Consider the following 21,425-nt stretch of genomic DNA (forward strand, 5'->3'; position numbering starts at 1 on the left):
TATTATTTTTGTATTTTATGAATAATTTATAAGTTAATCTCAAATAATTTAATCATTATTTTATAGATCAATTATACATTTATCTGAAAATCATATTTAAATTGATTAATTTAACTTATCAATATCTAAAAACAAAATTAAAAATTAGTATCTCACCGTGCCTCAATTATTAGAATAAACCAATTATTAATTAATAAGCCTGCCAATACATAACATATACCAAATTATTATGGTGTGGATTTTAATGCACTAAAAAAATACCTAAAATTTATTTTTTCATCAGTTGATTTATTATAGTTTTAATTTAGTTTTAATTTAAATACACACCTTAATAATTATAAATGTGTAACTTAGGCCACTTTTTGTAAACTGTAGTACGGTATTATTATTAATAATAGTTATATTTTGTAAGTAGGTACCTATCAATGTTTTTAGTGTATCAATGATCAATGATAGCGTGATTAATCAATACCATTAAAAATAATATATTACGTCAAGCCATAAAGTAATATTTTAATGACAATGGTCATCCTCAAATGAGCACAAATATGTACAAAAATTAACAAAACATCACAGTAACAGGCAACGATAAAATCAATGTTGTAAAAATTGTAAAATACAGAATATCACTCACAATAATTAATAGCTATAATAGCTAGATATTATACGTTATTATCTATCTGAGCACTTTCCTTTGCTGGGACCTATGCACGACGCGTACGACATGATCAGAGGCAGTACATTCTGTTCGAAGCTCCCGACGAATAGATGTGCCCACGGTCCTCGAGCCCACACGACCACGTCTTCACCACCGTGTGTTTCCAGGGACATGGGTACCAACGACGGGTATAGATCGAATTTATCACCTACATAGTTCGAATTTTCCGAGTGACAAAAGAAAAACATTATGTATGTTATTCGTAATAGATAAAGTGGGCGGGACACATATATTGTATATATTATATCGGCTGCGGACGCAGGGTGCACCCAAATTAACTTTTTATTTACCGTATTTGGATGGCTGTTTCTGGTACTTGTGGAATTTGGCAGACGGGCCGTTGGCGTAACTCAAAATTGAATAACTTTCGCCGCCACGTTCCACACGCTCGACGATCTTGTCAACCCTAGATGGATATCCGTTTATGGTCATTGTGTGAGAATGGTCCGATGTAACCACTACTAAGGTGTCTTCTGGATCGGTAACGGTGTTGGCTACATCAACAGCCCGAGAAAAAGCAATCGTCTCGCTTAACGCCATGTGTGCCTAATAGTAGGTAGACCGTTTATAGATAGTGTGTTATATTCAGAGCCGTGCCGTTAAGATTTGGCGCCCAGGGCAAAATTAAAAATATTCGCCCCCTATTTTATTTATCATTATGCATTTCAATTTTTTTGGCGCCCTTTAAACCATGCGCCCCCGGGGCGCATGCCACCTAGACCCTCCTCCACGGCACGGTTCTGGTTGTATTATTGCTTCAAACTAATAAGATAACATTCTTTTTTCTTTTAGCAGTCTTAGAAAACACACAAATTTACAGATACTAAAAATAATAAAGAGTTCAACGCGATATATATTATTTACAAATAAATCTTCTCTGTATAATGTGACATGTGTTATATTATATAAAGTTGTACCTAATTATATACATTATTTTGTGTAGGGACGCAGGGTAATCTTAAAATCTACTGATCTAATTTTGATTGTATTTTATCTGTATTCCTTATAGGTAATCTTTCGAAGGTTATAGATAACTTTTCATCCCGGGATTCAACCCCTAAATGTTGGCTTTTTGTTCTTTTAACAACACTTATAAGTTATAACTTATTATGAATGTTGTTTGAAAAAAAACATTATTCAGTAGGTATAGGGTTGCCATTGGTTATTGCGGAAAATAAGTTAATTGTAATTAATAATCATAATTGGATATGATTTTGTTTTTATATAAAAAAAAAATTACATTAGTTGTTTTGTATGCTTTGTAGCCGGTACAAAATGCATCCGTATTAAATTTGGTTGCCTAATGCTAACATTTAGCGTAAGCCGTAACACGTGTGGATTGTGGATAAATAATATTTTTGTTTTTCTGATTAAGTATATATAGATGATATTTCCGACTTATTGACTTTACATAACTTTCCCTTCCCTATGCAAAATTTTTTGACCATTTAAAAGCAGTATTTTTTTAAATTTATTTTTCACTCTGGTGCCAGACTAATATATTTTTTTAAATATTTTTTAAAGTTTCATTGATTTTCTAAGATTTCTCGTTAAACTAAATTATTTGTTTATATGATCAGGGGCATATTATGTATAAATTGTTTTCTGAGCTTACATGGGCGCATGTAACAATAGCAGTATCCTCGTGTCTTTTATGTGGTTTAAACTCTTGTTCAATTCGTTATTTATACTCGTTGTTCACTGCAAAGGTCTCAGCGTTCCTTTTATATCTTTATGTGCGTATTTTCCAATTATTTTAAAAATTAATTATTTGATTAATATTAATTATCTTATAAAATCAGAAATGGGCTTAAATGCTTAAAACTTTTTCCGCTTGAACGAATATCGCGGTTAGGTTTACATCGGTGTATCTCGGTTTCAGAGTACTTATTACTTTATTAGTTCACTGAAAAATCGTTAATTTTTTTTATAGGTATCAATAAATAATAATAATAATAATAATCAATATTTTAAAATTAACTGAAAAAATTTAAGTTTATGCAATATTGGCAATTCTTCTAGTTGTACTAAGCTCGACTTCGACAAGGATAAAATAAACAATTTTTATATTAAATTAAAATTTTAATTTTTTGAATAAATGGGCGTCACGGTATATTCATATTTTATCGCTCGATAAAACTATGCTTAAAATCTACTCCATAGTATGCTCTTTCATTTAAAAGGACCTCATGACCTTTTTTTACTCAATACCCTTTTATAGTTTTCAAAAATCTCACACCACCTTCCTAATTAATTAAAAAAAATTATAGTTTAATTTAGGTAAAAATCAAAACTCTACAGACAATTTTTATTTTTTTATACCTACTAAATTTTTATAGTATGTATACATAGTTCTGTATGTTACTAATAGTACATTATATAATATCTTAAATTATTTTTTATTGTTCCCAGTCATCAATATATTTCATTGCAATAAGTTATGAATAATAAAAATGAGTCACAGTAGTATCAACTCCCTTAGCGCCCCACTCATAATTAAAAAAGCTCACAAGGAGGCGGTAAACCGGTACCGATATATTATAAGTGGTTCCTGAGATCACTAGCATCTAAAATCCACACATTGTGTTACTATTAAGACATATCTATTACAATTTACAAAATTTCCTAAAACCCAATTGCAGCGTCACTTACCGAAACCTGATTTAATTGTAAATCTATAAACCATCCAGGAACTCACTTAAACAAACAAAAAATGTCATTAAAATTGATTTAGAATGACTTCATCGTGACATATACACGTACAGAAGAATTATCATACTTTTACATGCAGATGCAGGTATAAAAAAGAAAATGAAAATAGAAATGTAGATGGCAGGAATTTACTTAGAAAAACATCGTTTTTGTTACGAAAAATTAAATGTTGTCTGTTCAAAGGTATAGGCACACTTACAATTTTAATTACTTATATTTTATTAACAATATAAAAAAAAGTTGTTCAATGCATAATTTTTGAAAATTGAGTCCTTTGATTATTTATGATCTTATTTTTATTATTATTTATTTTATTTTATTCTGCGTTTTACAAACGCAAAATATTAAAATTGTATATGTTGTGCTTTACAAACGAACACGATTAAATTTAATATTAATTATAATATTGTATGAAAACAGGCATACAAACACATTTGATGTCTCGCTTCTGTTTTATTATTTGGGAAAGCCTTCGAAATGGACGAACCGATCTTGACCAGGTTTTTACAGGCATAGGCGAGCGCAGACTTTTTACGCGCAGGGAATGTCAGTATGTTTCTTAAATGATTTCTATTTATTATACAAGGTTTATATACTATATCTAACTTAAGAGACGAGTAAAGAAAACAAGCTGGCTCCACATACTACATGCATACCCGAGAAATCTTTTCTGCGTTCTGCGCATGCCTATGTCCACAAATATTGTATTATTTGTATTATACAACGCAAAACCATTGATGGATTGATTTTAACTCAGACAGGACAGACTACAGACAGAGTTGGGTAATATAATTTTAGTAATTATATTAAGATAACGGCATAAAGCAGAGATTAAGCGTAAATAAGTGTATTTTGGACAAATAATGTATTAATAACTGTACGTCTGTACCCGCGTAAAATTCCGAATGCGCTTACCAAATTTTGATGATGTGCGTGATCGATTCTGCCGCCTTCTACGAATAATACGTATCCGTTTTCGTTCTTCCGCAATACCTCGATTGCCGCCATAGTCATTTCGCTAAGTGATGGCTCGTCTCTTTCCACTTCTTTGGTGCCCGTGTAAGACATATGGCTCATGGAGAACAGACCTTAAATTATTATTATTAAATTTCAATAATTAATATTGTATTGGTAACAGTGTACTACAAATGATATAATATGCATATCGATATTTATATAGTGTTCACATTAATGAGTGTTTTACAGCTTATTCAAATTGTTGTTTTGAAAAAAAAATAAAGGTATGTAATAGTCAACTTTAAAATTGTATACTACTAACTTTAAATTTTATAATAAAATAAACGATGTTTTTATAAATAAAAAACGTGTCGCTGTTAAATTATAACAATATTAACGTACAATATATACATATGCATGTACTATATAGTTATTAGTCACCCAACAGTTTATCCACGTCTTTTAGATTCAAATCCGACAGTTCTGTTTTGTTTTTCACATATTCGTACATTCGATGGTTCTTCATCATATTCACTTTCCACTCGGCAATCAGGTCTCGGCCATCCTCTCGATTACCGTTCATATTTTTTGGCAGGAATTCTTGTCGACCTCCGCCCAAGATTACCTGAAAATTGTATTATACATTATTATAACTGAAAATATTGGAAAATCCTATTACGATTAAAAAATCGTTTTGCTTTTGTACATCTAACTCAATTCCGGGAGTTTGAGTCATCAACTGTTGAGCAATATCCAAACAATCGTCTGGTGCGCTGCTTTCCCAACCTCTGTTCGCTGAATGAGCGTAACCACCAGCCGGCGACGCATGGGTTACTCTATAGATGACAAAACAAGATATATCGTGAATGAAGGGTAGTAAATCTAAACCAGAGTAATTATAAATAAATCTCTATCACCCACCTGTGTTGAAAAAATTAAAAAAATTAAAACCATGTAGTTGTATGTTTTAAATGTAGTCTTAATTCCATTATTATATTAATATGTAGGTCAATCACCAATAATGTATATATATCATATAAGTGATTCACCACAAGAATGTTCATCTTTATTTTTCTTTTAATAATTTATCTATTTAAATTTAGATTTTTGGAAATCTTAAGTATTTTTAGGTAAGGACTAAGAACTAAAGGTTAGACCTAAAAATTTGAATTAAGATTTAGAAATATAAAGACTTAAAAAAAAATTATTTCTCTATAATATATAGAAAATAAAGGGAGATTTTAATTTGAAAAAAATAAGTAGGCACATATGCAGAACACTTAAGTTATATACTTGCAAAATATAAGTACATATTAGAAAGTAGTCCTTATAAAATATATTAGGAACTTTAAAATTTAAAAAATTAGAATTAGAATAAATTAATTACTAAAAGAAAAAATGTGGTGACCAGTGATCACTGGCCATGTTTAATGAATCATTATATATACTGATTTTGTGGCAAGAGCAGATGTTTATACTATTATAGTATTATGTATACCATATTGTCTACATTGTTTCAATCACATTACTCGTCAGACTACTGATGAAGTCTTTGGATTTCTAATGAATAACGTAGAAATGGCCATAATTATATTTATAATTTCCTGTTATTAAGTATATATTATATTATTATCTAACAAAATGTTTTGATATTTTTAGTAGATATTATAAACCTACTATCAATATAATGTATAATGTACTTATATCAGGCTTAAATCTATTTTATCGCTTCTCAAATTTAACAAAAGTGAGCTAATTAAACAAAATCTAGAAATTGCAAGACCAGATAGCTTCTGGTAATAATTATAGTTAGTGTAAGTATATAGTACATGTGGGGAGTGAGTCGTGGGGCGTGTGTCTCGCGTGTATACTATTATAATACCCATCAACCCATTCATTATTATATTGCATTGTTGAAGTATTATTAAATAATAAACTTATATATATAGATGTATCTTGAATGGGTCAATAATAAAGAGTTTATATATTACCTCATTAATGGACCACTAATATAATATAATATAATAAAGGTAATAATACGTATACCTAATAACCTTATATTGCTTAGAATAATAACGGTTATAAGAGTAGAGTAGGCTATATAATTATAGTAATAATTGTACTTTTTTCATAGTGGGTGGTCTTATATCTGGTTCTATAATCAAAAAATGTTTATCCCACCTTTATTTTAAAATTTAGTCATCTTGAAACCGGTCTGGGTGTTGTATTATCAAAAATAAATTTAATCAAATAAGGAAAATGTATAATACATTATAAAAAATTATCAATAAATAATCAAATTAAAATGTATTTATGTTTGCGTCGAAAGTGTTTGTCATGACTTCATAAACTCAAGTATTATTTTATAACCGCAAAAATACATTCTCTACGAATTACGAACTGTACAGTGCAAATTAAAAAAATATTAATTGATTTATGTAAATTTGTCCATTACCTTTTACCATCATGATTTATTGGCAATCCCGTATATTATATTCTGCACACAAATCATATCTATGTATAGCCTTATAATAGTATAAATTTCAGTTGTATTTCTATAGCTATATACTTGTAGTTCATGAGCCAATGTCTAAGTATTTTTACGTCAATATATGCTATTAAATTTATGTAAGACATTAAAAAATGCCTACTAATTTAAAAAGTCAAGCCCAGAGTAAATATTTTCAGAAAAGTTAAATTAATTTGATGTGTCATTATACTTTATAGTTATACTTTTACAATCTATAATTTTTTCGATCTTGTTCAGAGAATCCAATTATATGTATGTATACCTAATAATATCTGAATACCTAAATAATATCTATAATGTGCCTACGTACGCATGTACATGATAGCACGCGTACTTACTCAGAAAATATATACAACTGATTTACTCACCTCGTAGTAGTGACAATTCCAGTAGACTTGCCAGCCATCTGAGCCCACCGCAATATCGAGTCGACTTGGTTCTTGGATTCTAACGATGCTTTGCAATCGTTTTCTCGGACGGCGCCCGATACGCCTACCGTGCCCGAATTCGCCTTGACGCCGGTCATGTAAGCAGTCGACGAGCAAGCTGAATCGGCTACTTGTTTGTCAACACAATACGTCTATATACACACACACACACACACACGTATGTATGGAAAAACAGAAATGTTCACATGCAAAATATTATTATATTAAAAATCCTTAGATAGAGTATAAGTATATGACGTACAACACGATGTGATATAACTATAGTAACTACATAATCTATACTGTACAAGTGAAATGTGAATTTAATCATTTTTGCATCCTATTGTAGGTATTAATTATTAATACGCAATATATACTTATTTGTTGAATTTCGACTAGGTATCTCATAAATAAGATAACCGTAGTATATTCGATATAATACAGATGTAAAACGTTTGCAGGGTCTTATTATTTTTACTTTGCTTTAGCTATCGATACTATAGAGCTGCAGGGGTGGCCAGCGAGAAGAGACTCGCGAGCCACCAAATATATTAATAAACATAGAAGAGCCAAAATGTAAAAAAAAAAGGTCATATATAAATATACATAAATTCATATTAAAACATTTTTTTTTTGTAAAAATGTTACGATAAGATGCGAACCGCAAAAGTCTATGACACGAGCCGCGATTTGACCACCCATATAGAGTCTAGATTCTAGAATATAGCATTATGGCGGAATATGGTTTGGTATCCAGATATTCTTAGGTAATTTAAGTCAAAGACCTGCAGTTTTAGGCTTGATCGTGTCCAAAAAAAAATTCTTTTCCCGCTTATTATATGCGTATCTAATTATAATATTGTCCGTATTGCCTATGACTCGTGTCCTAAAAATTTTTGGTAGGTATGACTATACAGGGTATAACAGGACTATTTAATAAATATAGTAACATTTGTAATGGAAGTTTGTTAAATTCCTCGAGGGTTCTAGCGTAAACGAACGAATAATAATACACAATACATATAGTACATAATATAATGTATAATATACCGTACCCTGACCAATCCGGTGTACGGGAAGTTTTCAAATGTCAACGAAGCATTACCATCAGGGAACGCGCTGCCGGATAACTGTTCCATGTGCACTCTGGCCGCGGTCACCGTTGCTATAGACATGCCGTCGCCTAAGAAGAACACTATGTTCTTAGCCCGACCGACGATCGGGTTCTCTAGGTCTTTGAGCCGACGCCCGAGGTCGGACATGCCACGGTTCATCCAAAAGTTTGCATCTATATAGGTTATAGATATATTATGAGTTGAGTAAAATAATTATTAAGCATTGAAGAAATATAATGAATAAAGAAATAGTGAATGTAATATAAGTGATATATAGTGATATAAGATATTATATTTTATACTATAATAGCCAATAACTACTACAGTTAAACTTAATATGTGTACCATATACTACATATTATGTATTCTTATATTATTTATGTATTGTGAATTGTGATGTTATGTGAACGCAGATAGATATAAATAAACAGTAATACCCTTTACTATTAGTAAGTACTTATATAGTTATCTTGCAGGAGCATCGTTCCAATTTTTAAAAAGGCAAATTTTATAAAACAACTTTAAAAATTAAAACTAAAAATGTACGTGCAATAATATGGTGTATCATCAATTCTCTTTAAATTTAAGTTGTACAGGGATGGCTTTAAGAAGTGTGTGAGTTATGTTATTAAAATGTAAAACTTTATTAATTAAATATGTTATAACTTATATTATATTGTATTTATATGAGACTTTATAATCCAGATGATTAGGCGTTTAGGCCAGTGCTTGTCTTTTATTTTATTATAGACACACATTTTACTGCATAAACATTATATATGTACATTATAACATTATATATCACGTATGTGTTTGAAATGATGATCATCAATAGACGGTTGTATGATTGATGTGTTAATAAACGTAAAATTATATTTGGCATTTATTATAATAATATGTACTTACACGAAAATAGCGTGACACAACTGTAAAAATATAACTTATTGAATAACGCCCCTGCAGTAGTAATATATAGATACTAATTCATAAAAATATTTTTAATTTGCACGTTCATAGTTACTGACATAATATTGTAAGGTAATCACGACCAGGACCAGCAAACTTTTTGATAGTTATAAAGTGGTCTTTCGAAGTATTCGTACTTACCATATTCTCGTGTCTGCTGTAGAGGTCGTCCCTTGTCCGCGAAATAATCATCTGGAAAATCAAATAGAACCAATTGATGTGAAACGCCCATCAATGCCGATGTGGGTAGTTACCTACCTATGGGCTATGGCTATGTCGTAATCTTATGCCAATCGATATGTAACGATTGACCCCTAATGCAGTCATGGGTGCAAAATCATAGGCGATATTACAGGACCGTGTCAAGAAATGTAAATGATTGGTAGACTTTGATTCTGACGACCTCGCTGCCGTCAAAATGTGATAATCACACGGGAAACGGAATTAAGGGGAACCCACTGATCACTATAGGTATGTTTTGGGTTCAAAGAACTGCAGTGTATACTATTTAATATATTGTATAGCTAATTATTTAAATTTGCAGTAATATTAACAGTTGTACTATAATTACTAACAATTTTTATTTTCTTAAATTAAAATGATTTTTTTTTTAGATGTCTCTGTATAAATGTTTTTAAAGTTTACACTAATATACTGGCACATTCAATCTTATACTATTTTATATTTATCTATATTTGTTATAATTTTTAAAATTTGATTTAAGTGAATAATATTATTTATTATTGTTTTTAGGGATTAATTTATACAAATTTCAAAGAAACAAATAATAAATATCTGAAACGTATTTAGATGAGTAAAAATTAAATTTACTATTTTATATTAATGATACAATTATTAAGTTTGATAATTATTATAACGTGTTAATATTATAAGAGGACTAAATACCCGAATAGGGTATAATAATATATTGTCTACTTGTCTCCATCTTACGAATGTGAAACAGAAAATTTGTGTTTAGCAATTCCAATTTTGTGTCATATGGTTTAATAACATAAAATGGATTGATTATCAACCTTAAATGTGAAAATATTATCTTTGTTTTCTTATAAGATTTTTAAATTTTTATAATTTACATACTTTAATACTCATCATTTGCTTAACAATTTAAATACCGTCAAATAGGTACTTATGAGAAAGCACATATGATGTTCTTACCTTTAAGTATAAAATAATAGGTCAATTTTCCTCATTAATTAAGCTAACCACACAACATTGGGAGATTGGGACTGTTAATTTTGGTATATTATGCGTTAATAAGACGGAGACAACACACGTGCAGGGTACGACGTACTCCTCTTAGTAAATATGTGAACATTACATAAATTACTTAAAAATTGTAATGTAATACTTTTAAGTTATAATTTATAACTGTAAATAGCTTATGATTTAACTAAAAAAACACGGACAAAGAATGATTAGATATAAAATACCATATTATATCATGTCATATGGAACTTATCAATATCGTGAAAACTAAGTGGGCTTATCATATATATATATATATATAATATAAATGCAAATGTAACATTTAACTACGATAGTTTATTCATTATTGTAAATAATAAATTTAATAGGCATATATAGATACACCGCACACAATATTCATAATTTCATTTATAACAATAATAAATAATCTATACTACTGTCCTTTTTATTTTTGAATGATTTATTAATGTGAAATGTGTACAATATAATATATTGAACTTAAATATGACTAGAATTTGATACGAATATGATAATTTTCGAGACTCAAATAGTCAAATATATATAGCAAAATATAGATAACGCCATTGAACGATAAAATAAAACATTATACACACTAAAAAACATTAAATATTTGTGCTTAAAATTATAACAAGTGTATGTACTAAAAATTCCTTAAAAGTCAAGAATTGAAAAACAAGATTTATGTTTCTTGAACTAAATTTTTAATTTTGAACAAAATATTATTTAAGACTTAAGTCGACGTTTAAAAAATGATTAAGTTTGTTCTGCCTCAACTATAACGACGTAGGAGTTTTTATGTAAAACCTTAGAAAAATGTGTTGAGCAATATATTGTAAAATAATATATAGTACATTTTAGGAAAATCAACAAATTCAAGAATATTGAAGAAAATGTAATTTATAATACCAACCCAGAATAAAAACAAACAAACACGTAAGTAAATAAATATAAGTATAGATTTATTGTATATCTGTGATAAAATCAAAATTCTGATTCCTGCGTGTATATAATATTATATAGTATAGGTGTAAAATTACCTACTGTAATAATATACTAATATACACAATTCACATATATGATATATGTATTAAACTTATTTTTAACCGTTTAATTAAGTGTTATGATATGTAATTGTTATTGTATTAATATCAAAATGAAGAATCTACATAGCTAGGTACATATTATTATCTACGTTTCATACATATATATGTTTTTTAAAATAATATGTAGTATGAATGGATAATCGCAAATTATAATGCATATTTAAAATAACACACGTGTATGGACTACTTACAGATAATATTAAAGTTAAAAAAAAGCTGAGGTGTTACTTAGTTTATTGGTCCACAAATATAGTAGAACAATCAGTATTATCCCATAATCATAAAACTATTATAGGAATATAAATTTGAACGAGGAAATCATCAGCAATATTAATAATAGGTACGTATAATTTTTTTTAAATAATAAAACTTACCGATCGATGACTTGGGCTTAGAGTATGGTTTCGACCGAGCAATCGTGTCTTTGGCGTTAACAAAAATGATTAATACAATTGTAAATAACGCAAAGTGAGAGGAAGTCATTTTAACGTCTCTACGGAGACTTACGATAGTTTCTTGAAACTAATCTGTCTGGCGTGTCCGGTGTAAACCGAATGACTGGGAAAACTCAAAACAGTATCGTACGTTCGTACCATGTTGTCATATTATCTGCAAATAGTAAACGGTTGTGAATGTATAATCGAAGGATTCATGATGTAAAATTGGACACAAGGACTAGTTCACTGGTTTTATAATATTATTATTATGAATTTTTTTATATCAATATTTTAATTATTGTAATATTATCTTATGTAGGTATCAATTAATAATTACATTATAATCTTACATTAATATTTATGTTGCTAGGTTAATAATTTTGTTTTAGTAACTTATACAAACCACATTTATCACAATAATTATTTACCTACAAATATTTTTCATGGTGATTAATCTTAAACACAATTCCAATTATTATAAAAATTGTTTAATTGAAGAGTTTATAACGCTGAAGTGTTTTAATTAATTAGGTAATTAAAAGAAAAAATGTTTTGTGGTTGTCTTCATGTAAATTGATTTGGTTTTACCCATAGAGAACACTTATACCTAGGTATTTATACCTAGGTCGAGTAATAACAAAATTTATTATTCTATGGTTATTTAAATTATATGTATTTATTAGTCTATAAGTCTCTCGTAATCCCTTGTAAGCATTGACTATAGACGATGCTTGAACCAGTTGAACCACCTTTAAAATTTAAATAAGTTCAGTCGTCATTAAGAATTATTTGCAGATGTGTCTATAGTCTATATTTACCTATTAGCTATTATATATTTTCTTTAAATATAAATATGATGTATTAAGCAGGTAAAACCAAAGTAAATAAAAAAAACCTAAAACATATCTGTGTAATAAAATAAATTTGTGCCATTCAATGATTCTTAGTAAAATATTTAAATATATATCGTTATTCATAATTTCGTATGCGGGAGTAGATAGCCAGTAGAGGGTTTATATATATTCATATAGTTCATACTACAACGTGTTGTGTATAGCAATAGTTCTCAGTGGTTCGCGCTTCTGCGAACCCCCAGTAGTCTGCCAGTGCCCAGTTGATATTTGAGAGTCCACAATTGAGTTCCACTAGACGATATACTTGGTAAAGAATATTTTCTTCGAACAACATTTAAATTATACGTGCGCAGAAAAAAAAAGGATTCTCTGTCTAATTTAAGTATTAGCTAGTTTTAGAACCACTGGTGTAGATTACACTTTGATAATATATTGAAATTGTAGGCTAGGCTTCAATCATATATTACGTGTACAGTAGATTACTATTGTGTCGAACGTCGCTATCTCGAATTTTTCGTTATCTTGAATTACACAACTACACTATGGAATCCCCTTGAAACTATTATAACGCACTCAATGTGTCAATAATGTTTTACCACATTCTGTCATTTTACTCTCAATAATTCGATATAAAATTAATTGTTTTTCGTTATTTCAGGTACACAAATATTATTTTTATTAGGGTAAGAACATGAACAAGTAACGAAATTTTATCAGAAACCATCGAAAATTTCAACAAGAGTGAATTCCAACCATAAAATGAAAAAGAAGCATAGACCTTTTATGTATATAAGCTATAAGGGTATAAAGTAGGAGTCACCAACTGGCGGACTGCGAACACTTTTTACAGACCCTTATCCACGGAGTAAATTTTAAATTTTTTATTATATAAATAAATAAAAATTATAAGTGTGTCATATAAAATTAATATTACGACAAAAAAATTAAATTAATCTGTATTGAACAAATGCATAAATAAATCAATATAAATACTAATTTAAAAAAAATGTATTTATTAACGTGTGTAAAATATTAAAACTGTTAGGGACCGCGGCTAGTATGGTAAGTTTAAAACAGACTTCCATAGAAATTAGTTGTTGACCCCTAGTATAAGGTCTATGGAAGGAGTCACAGTAATTACAATTCTACAAGTTAAACACGCTTTAAAAACATAAATACATTTTGTTGAGACTACTTCAGGTAAAGATGGCGATTTTTCTGCATTATCTTATTTGGAATACATCGCGGAAGGTATAGAAGTAATGAAAAACAAACATTAGTAACAGATTTTTTTTTTTTAATTTGATATATTAAATATTTTTTTATGTTTATATAAAATTTGATAAAAACTCAATATCTTAAATTTTTCGATATATTTTTATTGTTCCTCTTGAGATTCGATATAACCAAAATCTATTATATGTCTATACAATAGTATAGTATATGATCTAAGCTTACAATATTGGTACGTACTAGTCGTACTACGTTATCAACATTTGTCTACTATTCCTTGCGTATATTGTATACTGTATACATGTAACATAAGGGGACTAAGCCCCCCAGAAGTTTAAAGTACAGGTCTTAGCATTATATAGGTGTAATGGCACATATATTGCTCAGCCCCCCCCCCAGTAATTTCACCAAATTTCTGCTTATGGAAACATAACACGATAACCCAATGTTGACAATACTGGAACTTACATCTTACTTTGAACTAAAATGCTTTTAAAAAATGTATAAAGCTTAACGATAGACTTTATTTTTAAAGTAGTAAAAAAAACTTACGAGGAATTTTGTAACACATTCAATAACTTTGTGGTATTGTTATATTAACTTAGTATTATTATTATAAATTCGTGGATGTTTCAAAATAATAATTATTTGTAAATTATTTATATATTTTTGTGATTTAAACGATTTTTTTTAAACATTTTAACTTTAAAAATTTTTTCTTTATATTTTAGATATATTTTTTAATTACTGGATTAAAAATGTACGATGGATGATGTACACAACTATACATGTATCAAATTTATTTACTAACAAACAAATATATGATACATAAATCTAAAAACCTGTTCTAGGGAAAATATCTATAAAACAAAAATAGCAAGAATATTAAAAAAATTATGTTTAGAAAATAATATTGTGAATATTTTGTCGAAATTTCATGTTTTTATTTTTGAATTATAACAAAAAAATCAAAAACTGATGTTACGTAAATATTCTCGAAATTCGTAGAATTATTATTGAAATTATTTTAAAGTTTTAATATTAATATCTTAAGTTTGAAAATGTATTAGAAGGTTCCTTTTAAGTTGTTATAAATATTTAAGTAACTATGACTAAAATAAAAAAACATTTTTTGTATAAGCATTAGAACTTTAGTAGGTTAAATTTTAACAAAATCATAAACATTTTAATAGTTAAGACTTAAGATTATATACATTATAACTTATAAGGTATCTCATAAAGTCATAACTTATAAGTATTTATATTTCACACAGCAATTTAAAAATTTCAAAAATATATATGTACGATTTTTTTTATTATTATTTTAAGTTTGAAGTATTAGAAGATGGAATATTCAAAATTCAAATAAAAAATAACGATTATACTTTGTTTTATTGATATCCAAAATTCCAAAAATAATTTAATACGCGTCTACGCTTATTATGATTTACTATACCATGGAATTTTCAAACCATTAAACTAAACTATAGTTTATATGTATTAAGAACTTATTCACAAGAGAAAGAAGAAGAAGAATATCAAAGTATCATCTCACAGAATAGATTATTATATTATATTATATGGACTGACAGATCGCTCAGAATTGTTATTTATTCACAATGATTTATCATCGCGCCACTTAAAATCTAAAAGTATTTGAATACTTTACTCGACAACTCAAGTCAAGTACTTCATAAGACTTGTTACCTATAGCTTATTGACAGTACTTTGCATGTAAATAGGACATAGGTATAAATGTATAATAGTGTGTTGATATATCTTTTATAGGTATCATTACAATACAGTTATAGAACGAATTCTTTAGAATTATATTATATTATATACAAGAGCGTAGGTCATTTGGGTAAATCAAATATAAGACTTAAGTGTCGTTCAGTGGCGGATCCAAGGGAGGGGTAAAAGGGTAAATACCCCCCCCCCCATTGAGTTTATTATATTTAAATTTTATAAATTTATAAAAGTATAAAAATTTTGTCATTGATACCAGTTTGTAAGAATAAATTCTAAATGGTGAATATTATAATAAGTAAATTTAATATAAGTAATTAATGTTTATATTAATAAGTATGATATTAAGTAGGTATGTATCTGATGGATATATTTTAATTCCCCCCCTCTTGATGAATTTCTGGATCCGCCCCTGAACTGTCGTTTTGGACGAAATTTTACGGAGGGTCCTTATACCGATTGCAGAACGAAAACTAAAAATTTAACAGACTATAAGATCATCAGTATTGGAATACTTAAAAGTATATAATAAATACCTAAAAGTTCATTTGATTCGCTAAATTTAAGTGTTAAATAGTCGATTAAGACGTAACACTTTTCAATATTATTAATTTTATATCTATTATTAAATTTAATTAAACTAAATAAAATTTAATAAAACACAGTAGACATCTATAACATGGCATTCACAATTAAATACTAACTATTATTACCTGTACAATTACTATAATATAATTACAATAGTATAATGTTAAACGTACCCATAGTTTATTATACTTGGCTAAACGGTTTAATTTATTTGCTTAAATGCTAAATACGAAATTCATCCAAATGGCATATTCATTTTTAGGTAAAAAAAATGTTCGGCGTCTTTTATATTTATATTCATGTAGTTTATTTATAATGGATGACGGATAGTAATATTTCATCTTATTAATTATGATAAAGAATGTACACGTTTTTCTAATTTAATAACATAATTGTATTACTTAAACATCAAGTAATCTTACAATATATTTCATATAATTGAATAACACAATATTAAAATAAAGTAACATGCAAATAACAGGTAAGCCCATTAAGATACAATCAAATGGAAGACAATGCAATTATTGCTGAAAAGGTACTTTTTTAAAATTCAAGATTTATAATATATAATACAACATTACAATCATACATAATTTAACAAAAACAAATTTATTATGCATTTTAGTCATTTAACTCAAAATTTATAGATTTCTATAAATATCTTACATTCTTATTATTAAAGTTATAAGCTAGGTAAGCATTTAATCGATATAGAAGATGATTAAATATAAATAAATACAAATTAAATGAACAATTAATACAATTGATAAATAAATCGTATATAATTATAGGTACAAGGTAGGTATGTAAAATAAAGACAATTGAACATAAAAATAAAAAATCATTATTATAATATGTATTAATCATGTACGATAATTGGATAAGAATTAACCGTTAACACTGATAACATACGTTGCACTAATGCCCGGCAAATTTAATATTTTATCTTGAAATTATGTTAACATAATATTTGCACGAACCCTGTTTTGTTTCAATAACTTGGTGAGTAGAGGTACCTACTATTATACAATTTAGCGTTAAAAAATCCCAACAAAATAATTTTAATTGATTATTGGATTTCTCAAATTATGATGTAAAAATAAAAATATAAATGTTAGCTGTCTTATGAAATAGTTATGAGCTACCAGCCTTTTACTTCTAATAAAAAATTTCTACGATTTCAAATGTATGGCACAAAGAAATATTTCAATGTAATTTAATGAATGCAAAATAGTATGCATACACATGTTTTGAAAATAAAAATATAAACACTTAATTAATGAGAGTATCCTGTGAAACCAGTATATAAATTATTACTACCATGGCCGCCAGGGCTGTTCTAGATCTGACTGTTCGTCGTCTCGTCTGTGTTTGGTAACCAATGCCAGGGGAAGTTCTGGCTGACTGTATGTGTCTGTACTATCAGTACTACCCATTGAATAGCACGATAAAGGCCTATCAGGCATAGGCGACTCGGTATCAGATGAATCAGATTGAGTGGATGGTGGTGTTGGTACAATCATAGAAAGGGGCGGTGGTGGTGATGTTTCAGTAGATCTAGAAGGCAAAACTAAAGCAATATCACCATTGGAAAGTCTTGTAGGAACCAGTTGAACTCCGCAAGCCGAACCAGTGGTGCCCAATAGTATAGCGTTCTGGTTAGAGTCCAAATGTAATTGTAGATTTGGTTTTTCTGGAGGTGTAGGAAGCATTTTGGAATTGTTATTTCCACTTTCTTTATTGAAGTATGTATTCAAGTGCTGCATGAGACGTTTACGAACATGAGGTTCAAGCCCAGGGAATCGGTTTACTTCATTTGTACACTCTGTAAATCCAGCTTTGAATTTGTTGGCTACTGTAGACTCTGTGGCAGCAGATAAAGCTACATTATGCCTTTGCATAGATTCCAAGTGTTTTACAGTCATTTCTAATATATCTGCTTTTTCCAATTTCGAATGTCTAGCTGGCTATAAAATATAATTAACAATTTAATAATGTTTATACATTTTTATAATTATTTTTTTTATTAATTTATACTTACATCTTTTTTAGTTGCATCTAAAATCAAAGTCTTTAATTCGTTCAAACAGTTATTTATTCTTGCTCTTCTTTTCTTCTCCATTATTGGTTTATTGCTCTAGAAAAAAAAATTGTAACCTTAAGTTTATTTTCATTCTATTAATAGTTATCCCGAATGATTTAGAGTTAGAATATAGACATATTGAACCCAGTATCACCCGATTAAAAAAAACAACAGTAAAGATAGGTTTATTACTTCTTAATGTTCATTAATAAAATCAAATAAAGTTTTAATAATTGCGATCTATAAGTGAGCCGTAACCTCAGCAGTACAACACGAATGACACGCGTGTATAAGAAGCTGCCTATACCTAATTCATTTTTACGTTACAAAGAATAAAAATCAAAACTTATATTTCTTATAATTGTAGTAATTTAGTATATATTTACTTATCCTACTCTAGCTGTCTAGTCACCTTCAAATAATTTGATAAGTAAAGTTATTAAATTTAATATAAATTAAAATAATAATGAGTAAATATTTTTAATTTTAAATAATATGGTAGTTGTTAATCAACAAAATATTTGTATTTAGTGAAACTATTATCTATTAATAAACTATTAAGTAGGTATTTAAGTTTTATATAATTTTGTGTTGTGATTTATTTCAATGACATGGATATAAAACGTGCATTTAAATTTTAAAAGAGATAAACAATATAAGTATAATATAGGTATTAAAATCGTTTTTTTGGCGTCACAAATTAATTAACTACATTTGTTATTATGCTATAAATTAAAATAAAATACCGTGATCTTTTTTAGTTTTTCTTTGGATGTGAGATCGTTTCAATATTTAAATATTATGTAACATAATATGTACTTTTTATCATTGCATTTAATCTGAATTTATATAATTCATTATCATTGAAAATGTTAGATAATTGATTGTAAAAAAGGCATTTATGGTTTACAACCGCACAGATATCGTATAAACATAAAAAAGTAAAATAAGTAGTAAAATAGTGATATAATTTTCATTAATACTAACAAAAAAACAAATGAATTTTGAAAAATCAATTTTTGTTTTAACTTTAAACTATATTAATAATTTTTATGGACTATAACAATTATTGTTATTTTAACTAATTAAATTTATTAGTAGGTATTATTATTGTACGTTGTTTGAATATCTGATAATATTTGTTTAATCTTGAAACTTCGCAGTTGTAATAAAATCGCACTATATTCATCGTATGTTCGTATTCGTCGTCTCGTCTTAAGAATTTTTTTTTTTGAAATCTTTAACTTCTATGACCATTTTATAAGTTTTAAAATATTTAACAATATCTAAAACGTTATTTTTAACAGTTTTATCGACTCCTAGTAAGAAAAAAAAACTGTATATTTTTATACTCAACGACCGAAAACCCATCATAGTCAATAACGGTTTATTTATGAAATGTATTTAACATAACGCGTTTATAATGTCTATAATTTCTATATCTTGAATTATTGTTCAACTCACCCGACGATTGTTTTCGTTTATTTTCTTTTGGCTGCACGCGTCGGTGGCCAAAGGCGAGCGCTGCGACTGCAGCGGATCGTCGTCCGCTACTCCGGAAGTCATGGTTTATTTTTTTTTATGTTATCTTTAAAAAACGTGGTACCTGAGATACACGTATACGGACGACGAGGAAAAAAAAAATAATAACGATAAAAAGTCGAGCACGGCACAGCGGTTGATCGCGAACGGTGCGCAACACGAAGTTCGTCGGTGCTGCGAGAGTACTTGAGCGAGCGCGCGCGCTCTTGTGTGCACGAGACGGACAGACTGTGGACCACCGGGTGGCGACGCGTGTCGGTGCGAGCTGCTGCTGCTGCCGAAGAGTAGACGCGACGCGGTCGTCACTACTCACTTGGCGCTTCCGTGCCGAAAACCAGCGGAATGAAGACGGTCGCGCGCGCGTTCGAACACGCTCGCACACGCGCACGCACACACACACACACACACACACACACACACACGCACACGCGCGCTACACATGCACGCGCGCACACCACACGCATACATCAAACGCACGCGAGCCACGGGGCGGGCACACGCACAGGTGCTATCGGCGGTACGACCGACCGCCGCCACCGCACAGCGGTGGTGGGGGACCTGTTGCTCGTGACCGTCGCGCGCGACCCGTCTCCGCGGCGGCGACGTCCGACGAGAACAGCTCGCCGCCCACCCGCCAAAGCGCCAAGCGGTGTGTTATTCAGTATTTACTCGTTATTATTGTTTATTTATTATTATCATCATCATCATCATCATATCGTTATAGTAGTTATAGGTATTACTTGTTATTGCCACTATCGCCGTAAATACGTTACGGGTAAAGGCGAAATGCAAATATTTCACGCGGACGTACGGCCGTGGATAATATTATGGTTGTTGTTGTTGTTTGCTTAGGATTTCCGTTTATCGTCCCGTCCAAACACACCGTCCCCCGGCTTGTCGGTTTGTTCGTATACAGCAATAAATTCATGTATATATTTGATTGTTATTATTTAATTATTATTGCAAGACGGTCGCTCATTATTATTTTTTTAAGCTGTTCTCTCGGTCTCGGACACCAGACGGAATAATATTGTTATGGCGAGGAGGGATCTCTGAACAAGACTACATATTTTATTATTATAATATAATAAATATTGGGTATACTGCAACAACCATTTCGGTTAACGAATTTCCATAAACGGTATACTGCGCATAATAATAC

At 29.2% G+C, this 21,425-nt stretch overlaps 2 protein-coding genes across 2 annotated transcripts; both read right to left on the bottom strand.

The window, feature by feature from the left end:
• Positions 1-460: 460 nt before the first annotated feature.
• Positions 461-12,386, bottom strand: LOC132917865 (alkaline phosphatase-like). The gene is given in 10 exon segments (XM_060978828.1): positions 461-866; positions 1,009-1,264; positions 4,346-4,518; positions 4,829-5,012; positions 5,094-5,223; positions 7,286-7,497; positions 8,401-8,633; positions 9,568-9,618; positions 12,152-12,289; positions 12,292-12,386. Coding segments are annotated over 10 exon segments (1,653 nt in total). The 5' UTR covers positions 12,374-12,386; the 3' UTR covers positions 461-672.
• A 5,251-nt stretch (positions 12,387-17,637) lies between these two features.
• On the bottom strand, positions 17,638-20,717 carry LOC132917108 (protein hairy). The gene is made up of 3 exons (XM_060977673.1): positions 20,186-20,717; positions 18,680-18,775; positions 17,638-18,605 (listed from the first exon to the last, which is right to left on the bottom strand). Exons 1-3 carry the CDS (start codon positions 20,285-20,287, stop codon positions 17,955-17,957), a joined length of 849 nt encoding a protein of 282 aa, XP_060833656.1. The 5' UTR covers positions 20,288-20,717; the 3' UTR covers positions 17,638-17,954.
• Between the last annotated feature and the right edge of the window lie 708 nt (positions 20,718-21,425).

Source organism: Rhopalosiphum padi, chromosome 1 (assembly GCF_020882245.1).
Source record: "Rhopalosiphum padi isolate XX-2018 chromosome 1, ASM2088224v1, whole genome shotgun sequence".
In the NCBI taxonomy this organism is placed as follows: domain Eukaryota; kingdom Metazoa; phylum Arthropoda; class Insecta; order Hemiptera; family Aphididae; genus Rhopalosiphum; species Rhopalosiphum padi.